General features: G+C 36.4%; 1 protein-coding gene across 1 annotated transcript; it reads left to right on the top strand.

The window, feature by feature from the left end:
- The first annotated feature begins 1,249 nt into the window (after positions 1-1,249).
- On the top strand, positions 1,250-8,443 carry LOC133858833 (prefoldin subunit 3). Its single transcript, XM_062294287.1, has 6 exons — positions 1,250-1,520; positions 1,626-1,683; positions 2,376-2,447; positions 7,342-7,461; positions 7,550-7,651; positions 8,003-8,443. The coding sequence occupies exons 1-6, from the start codon at positions 1,372-1,374 to the stop codon at positions 8,081-8,083; spliced, it is 582 nt and encodes a 193-aa protein (XP_062150271.1). The 5' UTR covers positions 1,250-1,371; the 3' UTR covers positions 8,084-8,443.
- Positions 8,444-9,671: the final 1,228 nt, after the last annotated feature.

Genomic DNA, 9,671 nt, shown 5'->3' with positions numbered 1-9,671 from the left:
TACTTTATCTACTCTTTCATTTTCGTCACACCCTCATCCACTTCCAAGAACTCATCCTACTCATTTTCATTGGAAAAGTCCTTTGAGTTCTGGTGTGATTTATCTTAACTTTGTAAGTAATCAATCATCTCCTATTTCAAGCTATCATTTATGTTATGCTTTAACTTGTATGTCATATTTTACTTGGGTATTTAAAACCATGTAATGTTATGCTTAAACCTAGATGAAAATTTTTGCTTAAGTGGCATAAATCTTGTTTAAACCTTAAAAATGTGACTATGCTATTTTACTAGATAACTTAATCCATATAATGCTAAATTTATTTTATACTATGAAAACACATGTTAAGAAAACCTGATAAAAGCTTGTGTTGTAACAAAACCTATGTACAATATGTATTATTTTCTTAAATCACATCTACCTTATCTTAGATGACTAAGAGTTTTGTAAATAGCCAAGTGTATGAACATATGAACACTACCTTGGTTTAATGAAAACTTCATAATGACTTTTTAATAATATTCTTCATGGAAATAACCTAGGATTTATACCAAAAGTCCATAGTTGTATAATGATGTAAAAAATGATTTTAAAAATGAATAGTGAGTATAGAGTTTAGATTATGTCATATAATTAAACTTTTATAACAAAAAATTCTTATAATATGGTTCTTTTGTGCACAAGAGTGACATAAGAGAGACTTCTACCATTACTCGTTTTTTACTTTTTGGTTGTAATACAACATAAAGGTGAAAGGAATTTTGAATGTTTTGTGGGTATTTTATGTGTTGAATTATTTGTTAATGCTTTTAATTTTTTGCTAAAAAAGAAAAAATAATTTTAAAAAGCATTAGCAAACAAGCCTATCATCTTTTAATTGGATATTTCGTGCCTACAACGCTAAAAGTATTTAAAAGGTGGATTAAAAAAGAAAAAAAAAATGCATCATAGTGAAGAGTAATGCTAGAAGTTCTTCTTGTGTCATTAAAAAAATGAAGTAGCTTTTAAAATTATCATTGGAGTAATGATTCTTGTACAACTCTTGCATAACTCTAACTATTTTTTTTTATGATCAACCATTGGATTTGTTTTCCTACATGTAGGCCCTAAATATTCAATGATTGATCTTAAAAAAAAGTTGTTAAAGTTGTGTAAGAGTTGTGCAAGAAACATTACTCTTTTTGAGTAACATATTAAGGACTTCTAGAATTACTTTAATAGCGAAACAAGCTGATAGCAGAACGGCGTCGTTTTCTAGTAGCGCATTGTCGGTCTGGCATGCCAGTGGTCTAACCCCCCAAAACCCTGTAGAATCTCCAAGAACCAGTACAGCTGTACTCTCTCTGGTTTGGCTTGGTTTGTATTGAGATCATGGCTTCGCCGTCGCCTTCGTCTTCGTCTTCTTCAATGGTCACAGAACGAAGAGGAATCCCAGGAGCTCAGTTCGTGGAGGACGTCCAGACCTATCTCACCCAATTAGGTCTTGACGTTAACTCTGCCCTCGCTTTCCTCCAAGAAAGGTCAGTCTACCTCTAATCAATCAATCCCCTCCACTTCCCTCTTCTCGCATAAATCAAACTCCGTCGCTGACTCGTATTCAAATATATGCACTAATCTCTATGCAGACTACAGCAATATAAGTTGGTTGAGATGAAACTTCTAGCTCAGCAAAGGGATCTTCAGGTGTTCCTATCTTTTTTTTTTTAATATTTTTTTTTTTAAATATTATTGATACTTTAAATGAAACGGAACATATCTTGAATTGGATTGGATTTTGTAGATTTTTTTAGCGTAATTTCATGGTGGGATTCTTAAAATTCTAGCTATTATTTTAAATTAAATGGTTCACACCTTATCTAAGCATTTACCACCTTTAGAGGATCCCTTTTTTTTTTTTTTTTCCTTAATTCTTTTTATCTTACAAAGTTGTATGCTGAGATGGCGAAATCTAAACTATTTAGTTAAAAATAGCTACTGTGATTTACCCTGAAAAGTCTAGAGAATCATGATCATGTATATTTATGAATATTAGGCGTTAGACATGGAAATTCTAACCTTAGATACCATATCATTGCTATGCGTGTAGTTGCATTGTGTGTGTTTGGGTTGAAGGATTCTGGAATTTTAGACATATGAGTTGTATAACTTAAAAGGTCAGGTGTAAATATTGATCACCATGTTGATTTACCAAACTGTGGAGTCGTTTGGCTATAGGTTCCTAAAATCTGTCCTCTACCATCTGTCTTGGTTCTATTTCCTCTTTTGGGGGTTAAATTTGATTTTACTATCATACTTGCCACTTGACTAGCATGATCATGCTTAATTTAAATTTCTGATAATTTTCAGTAACAATTTTTGTTTCTTGTGGTTATCAGGCAAAAATCCCTGACATTGAAAAGTGCTTAGATGTGGTTGCCACTTTGCAAGCTAAGAAGGGTACTGGTGAGGTTCGTTTTTGTACTGTTATGCGATTTGTACACATAAATACTTATCTAACACATGACGTTGGATGGTTCTGTAGTGCACCCTGGTTGTAAGATTAGCTGACAAAGAGCATTAGGATGGTGATTGGTTGTTGCACAGACTAGGGAATTTGCTTTTCTTTTCTTTTTTTGGGTGGATGCATGTTAATGCTTATGCTGGGGCAATCTATTTTTTGGGACAATATTGAGAATTGAAATGTGCTTGTAAAGCAAGTATTATTGTGGCGAGTGCTGTTGATACTTGTGTATATACTTGCTCTAAAGATGTTGTAAATGAAAAAAAAAAATTGTACTTTGACTTTATGCTACTTGTCAGTTCTATGGTTTTCTCATTGGTATCAACTGAAGTCATTCATTAGATAAAAGAGTTGGTCTTTCATTGCACTAGGCTAAAACTTGTCCACATGCCCTACACAAGCTTGTGGCCAGCTTACTCTCATAATAACAGCAGGTTTTGAAATGAAGGCTTCTTCATCTTCCTCTCCCTGTCTCACTTTCATTTAATAATAATGTTCTCCTAGTGAGAACTATGGACTGAAACATACTACAAGAGAGAGTTGTTTGATGTTAAATCATACTACAATGTCCTTGTTCCCCACGATTGCACTCATTTCCATTGGAGGAGTATTTTGCAGAATAAGGCTCCACTGAGAGTGGTTTTCTTTGCTTGGTCGACTACCTTAGGGAAGATTTTAACAATGGATAATTTTAGAAAGTGGCATGTCATTGTGATTGTTTGTGTAAGAAGAATGGGAAGTTAGTTGATCACCTTTTACTACATTGTGAGATGATTAATACCCAATGGAATACCATCTTAAGTCTTGTAGGGTTGCTGCAGGTTATGCCTCTTCGAGTGGTAGATTTTTTTGCTTGATGGAAAGGGTTTTTTGGTAGAAGTCGGAACAATAATATTTCCAGCTTAAGGATTTTTTTTAAGACTCTATCACTGGACAGCCCCCTTATCGTTTAGCTTTAATACCCTTATCGTTTAGCTTTAATGATTTCCTTATATTGTTTTCTACTTCCACTTAGATGCCTTTCTTGTATACTTCCTGTGTACTTGATCGCGCATTGCGCTTTTTAATGATATTTCTCTTACTTATCAAAAAAAAAAAAAACTGGACAGCCGCCGTGGACTTAAACATTTCTAGCTTTCACGTTTCTCTTGATCTTTTTTCTTCTACTAGCTAGGTATTTCTCTTGTATACTTATTGTGTACTTTGGTTGAGCCTTTTGCGCTTTATAACAAATTGCGTTTACTTATAATAAAAAAAGAACTAGGAACTGAAACAGATGCCCTTTTTCAAAAGAAGGTTGTTTGGTGTTAAATCCTTTTACAGTGTCATGGGTTGTAATGATGGTTTCCATTTCCATTGGAAGAATGTTTGGCGGATTAAGGTCCCATTGAGGATGGCTTTTTTCTTTGGTCGGCGGTCTTAGGAAATATCATTATCATGGACAATCTCCTGAAGCAGCACGCAATTTTGGTTGATAGGTGTTGTATGTACAAAAGGAATGTAGAGTCTGTTGACCATCTTCTTCTTCATTGTGAGATTGCTTGTACCATTTGAAATGTTTTCTTCAGTCGATTTGGACTGTCTTGGGTTATGCCTAGACGAGTAGTGAATTTCTATGTTTGTTGGTAGATTGCCAGTAGCATTCAAAGTGTTGCTGTGTGGAAGATGGTGCCTTCATGTCTTTTGTGGTGTCTATGGAAGGAAATAAATGATAGAAGTTTTGAAGACCGTAGGAGGACTTTGGAAGAGATTAAGTCTTTATCTTCCAACACCCTATATCTTTAGATAGTTACTTTTGTTTTTTCTTTTGGTGATTAGTTATCATGATTTTCTTGTTCTTTTTGGTCCTACTAGGTAGGAGGTTATCTTATGTACTTCATGTGTATCTAGTGGCACCTTACGCTTTTAATGATATTTCGATTACTTATAAAAAAAGATGCCATTTTTCTGACCTCTTACCTTTCTAAAATACTACTACAAATCCATCTTTTGAAAATTTAAAAGATGTTAATTGATCTCAACACGTACTGACCTCGTCCATTGTGCATCTGACTGCATGTGTATTGTCTCCAAGAAGAGTCCGATATATGTCAAGCGCTTGGTTTTAAACTTTTTCTTTTGGGGCATAGACTTGTATGAAACATGTCAGACAACATGGTGACTGTGCTTTCTAGCTTGTCATTTTTTACTATTAAACTTTGCTTGAGGAAAACAACTACTACCTAGCTTTAGAAATGCATCGTAATGTCATCTTTTTTAGGACGGCCTCTACTTCCTTTTTTGGCCTCACAGTAAAGCCCCCCATTCCCCTTGCTCCCCCAAATCATCCAGGAGTAAGCAGTTAATGTTTGTATAGTGATTGTTATCAAAAGGAAAATGGCTTGGGTCTTACTTCTGGAATTGAAATCCACGATCAATGTATCAGGATGCATGACAGAAAGGCTTGGTGGAGAGTTGTGGTGGACTCTAAAAATGGTAGTTATTGGGGTGGGTAGGTGTTCTAATGAGCCTTCTTGGGACGTATGGAGTGGGTTATGGAAGAATATTAGGAGGGGTTGGGGGAAGTTCTCTAGTCATACCGGATTTGAGGTAAGAGATGGCTCCAAGATCAAGTTCTAGTGTGAGGATATGACCCTTAAGGAAGCGTTTCCTGAATTATACGGCATTGCTTATGCAAAGGATGCTTCTGTTGAGGCATCCTTGGAGATTTCAAGTGGCTCTAATAAATGAAATGTAACCTTTGCTAGAGCGGCTCATGACTAGGAAATGGATGTCTTTGTCTCTTTCTTTAGGGTGTTGTATTCAGTTAAGAGTGAGACGAGAAAGTGAAGACAAGCTTGATGGCTTTTCTCCAAATGAGGGTTGTTTGCTGTTAGATCATTCTATTGTGTCTTGGTTTGCAATGATGGCTCTCAATTCCCTTAGAATAGCGTTTGGCGGATTAAGGTTCTTTTAAGGGTTGCCCTTTTTGTTTGGCTGACGGTCCTAGGTAAGATCTTTACCTTGGGCAATCTGAAGAAATGACATGTCATTGTAGTTAATAGATATATGTATAAAAAGAATGAGGAGTTTGTGGACCATCTTCTCCATTGTGAGGTTGTTGGGGCCTTGATGGATGTTTTCTTCAGTCTGTCTTGGGTTATGCCTAGATGAGTGGTAAACTTATATATGTTGTTGGTGGATTGGTAGTAGTGCTCAAAGTGCTGCTATGTGGAAAATGATGCCTTCATGTATGTTGTGGTGCCTATAGAGGGAAAGAAATGAAATAAGAGATTGTGAGAGGATATTGGAAGAGACTAAGGCTTTATTTTTCTACACTTTGTATATTAGACAACTGTTTTTTTTTTTTTTTTTTTTTTTTTTTTTTTTTTTTGTGATTAGTTATAATGAGTTCTTTGTTCTCTTTTCTCATTCTAGCTAGGTATTTTCTTATATATATTTTCTGTGTACCTAGGGGTGCCTTACGCTTTTAATGACATCTGATTACTTATTAAAAAAATAAAAAATAAAAAAATATCAAGGTAACTCATTGTGTTGAAATGTTACATTTATAGTTACTAAAACAATTTAATGTAAAAATTATTTGAAGTGTAGTCCCTTGAACATTGATTTTCACAAACTGTGACTCTAGTTAGTTCAATGATGTTGGCTAGGGGTGGGTATCGGGTAAGTCGGTGTCGGAAATAGCATTTCCGATTACCGACCCGCCCTTGTCGGTAAAGTCGGATAATTACCCGACATCTTTCCGTTAAACTTTGATTTCGAAATTGTCGGATAAATCGAGAAAATCGGAAAGTCGGTAATAGTCGGTCGGATGACTCGGTAATACGAACACATACAGTCCAGATATGCCCATAAAGGCATAAACACAGGCAAACATCCAGAAAGAGTCGAAAGACCGAGTAAAACTCAAAACATGAAAATAAAATAAAATAAAATTATGTGAAATGTGTAATAACAATAACTACAAGGATCTAAATCAGTCAGAAAACGATAACAAAGAGTTTCGTAAATCGAAAAACAGAGAAAAGTATAAACGACATAGATCTATCATCTATGCTAATTGCTGTACCTGGTTTGCAAAGAAGCAACCAGAGGGAGTCGGGGAGAGTTTGGTACAGAAGCTAAAAATGGAAGAGAAGCGAATGGGCCATGGCAGGTGAATGAGCTTTATGAACCCTCCAAACGCAGTACTTCCGGTCTGTTTGGTTGCTGGGGGAAAGGGGGAAAGTTAACCGAGGCAAAGAAATTAAAAAGCATGGAATCTGAAAGACGTTTAAACAGAGGGGCGGACGGCTGAACTGGTGGAGGGGCGAACGGGCAAGGATTTCTGGTTCTGGGTTTGGGGGGGGGGGGGGGGGGGGGGGGGGGGTGGGAGACGGCGCTGTGGGTCTGAGCTGAGGGTGAAGGTCAAATGGAGTGAATAGGGTTTCCAAAAATTAGATTATATAGGTGTTCAAAACGGCGTCGTTTTGTTAAAAAACTAACTGAGCCTTGGTCATGTCGGGTAAGTCGGTAACCGACTGAAAAAACCATTTTGCCGATTACCGACCGACCCGAAAAGTCGAAAACTCTTTTAATTTCGAATTTCGATTTTATAATTAATCAGTAGGTGGTATGCGGTCAAATTCGGTTCGGTAGCGGTCGGCGTATTTTCGGTAGTCGATAATCGGATAATTTGCCCACCCCTAATGTTGGCAATTAATTGATTTAGAATGCACACATGCAAACTACAGTGTTTTTTTCTCTCCTGTTTAGATGATTCAGTAATGATAAATAGATTATTGATTTACTCAATATTCTTAATTGAAGGATTTTTTTTGGCTATGTTATGAATGCAGGCACTTACCACTGATTTTGAAGTCTCTGAAGGCATATATTCTCGCGCTTGCATTGAGGATTCGGACTCAGTATGTTTATGGCTAGGAGCAAACGTCATGTTAGAGTATTCGTGTGAAGAGGTTTACTGCTGTCAAATCTTTAGATGTTTTGGTAGCTTTCTCTGCACTAAGGATGCGAGATAATTTCTTGTCTGTCTTTATGGTGCAGGCCACTGCTCTTCTGCAAAAAAATTTAGATAATGCTAAAGCCAGTTTAGAAGTTCTTGTTGCTGATCTACAATTCTTGAGGGATCAAGTGACAATAACTCAGGTATCATTCGTGTGAATATGAAGATTTACTCTTTCTGTTTGAAATGGTAACTACATGAGTTAAAGCTTGTTTAGAAGGGGTAGTAGTTTGCTGTGCATCTTGCACCTGTTGGCATAAAAGAAAAATTTAAGCTCCAGGCTTTGCATGTATATATATAGCACAGGGCCGTCAGCCTGGGGGGCATTAATGTTTTATTCTCTGTTATTTATTGGCAGTGAACTTGGGAAATGTAATTATCCTATTTAATTCTGGGCATGCTTAAGCTCGTTTAACTATTCACTCTTTTTTATTCTATTGTTTAACATATACAAATTAGCAGTAATTCTTGACTGTTTGACAACCATTGAGCAGGTAACCATTGCTCGTGTGTATAACTGGGATGTTCATCAGCGCAGAATTCAACAAGCTGCTGCAACTACTAAAGACTCGTGAAATTAAAATCATCTATGCTGCAGATTCATAGGTGGTAGAACATGTTTTTCCTTATGGGAGTATGGTCCTGATCTCTCTTTATTGCTTGACTTAATATATTTTTGCTGTCAATTATCTACTTCATGGTTTCTCTCTTCACATCCGCATTTCGAGTTCAAGATTTGGTAATATTAGAAGTATATCTGTTGTGGAGGAAAATTGTTATTATATTTCTAGGACCAGTTTTGATGTATGATGACACAGACACACTATTGGGCTTGAACTTAACATGTGTATGGCCTGTAATTTTCAAGTGGTTCGTGAAACTCGGTCCTAGTTAATTACTTAATTTCAAAGTACTTGAAATTAGTTTTGAGATCAGCCAAGTGGGTGTGATTTAAATTTTGAAATTCTGCTTTAACGGGGAAAATGATGGGACCCAGGAAGCTTCAATTTAAAGGTAATGTGTCGGCAAAACCATGCGGTCCATGCCGAATGAAGCGACAAGTAGTCGAGATCAATAGGTCTGTTGTGATGTCAGCCCAATCTTATCCCTTCCTCAAAAGTGTCGTAGATCTGGATGGTTTCTGATATAAAATATATTAGCACTTGGTCAGACATGACATTATATATGTTAAATATGATGGGTGCTCAAGTCAACTAATGTGATGATACTGTTTTGAAAGAATTAAAGAAAGACCACTCCGGAAGAACAGAAAATAAATAAATCATCCAACAGTTAGAAATTTTTGAATTAACTATTCTGTAATTATATAATGTTTCTGTTTTGGAATCTGATCCAACAACAGGTAGGTGTTCTTGTGTTTTTCATTTCCCTTGACGTGAAGCTGAAATTTGAAATAGCTGGCAGATTGGTTCTCTAATCGGCCTATATTTTCACTGGTCCACCCATGTGGTGAGCGCCTAAAGTCAAAATACTGGCAGTATTCAAGTTAGTCTCCCCGCATGTTTGTGCTTTAGACACGAGGTTTTGCCTTAGGGTCACGCCATTTGCAAGTTAAGCGTTTAGTAAAATTGACTATGGTTTTGGTTTATTGTCGGATTCTTTTGGGGTACACCCTTTCCTTTCCTTGGGGTACACAGCAAATCCTTTCTCAGGACCTTAGAACTTGGGAACAACCTGTTTGTTTTTTGCCTAATTGGGTGGGACTGCTGCCTGAAATCCTCTTGTTGCACTTCAGAGGATAATGGTGTAGAATGCGGCTCTTGCAAGGCCTAATTAACTAAGCAAGCCCAAAGATGTTGCTCTTCTGAAATCTTATGATCCCCATATTCATTTTGTTTTCTTTGAAACACGACGCCTATCCAATTGACATAAAATTGGCCAGGGATGAAGCTTCTTTTCATAAAAATTCGAAAGAAAAAATAACAATTAATATAACTTATCTTCGGAATACAACGAGATGGGTGAACTGGGTAATAATTGGGTTGACTGGGACTACCCGAATTTCTGTTGGTGTGAATTTAGTAAGATGTCTCTATCAAAATTTAAAGCTGAATTATTATTATTATTATTTTGTTCAATTATAAATTTCTCTTTCAAGCTGCCCCCACAAAGAACAGAGAGTTGTCGATATATATATATATA

Source organism: Alnus glutinosa, chromosome 1, assembly GCF_958979055.1.
Source record: "Alnus glutinosa chromosome 1, dhAlnGlut1.1, whole genome shotgun sequence".
In the NCBI taxonomy this organism is placed as follows: Eukaryota; Viridiplantae; Streptophyta; class Magnoliopsida; order Fagales; family Betulaceae; genus Alnus; species Alnus glutinosa.
This window is presented reverse-complemented; position numbering and strand designations above follow the sequence as displayed.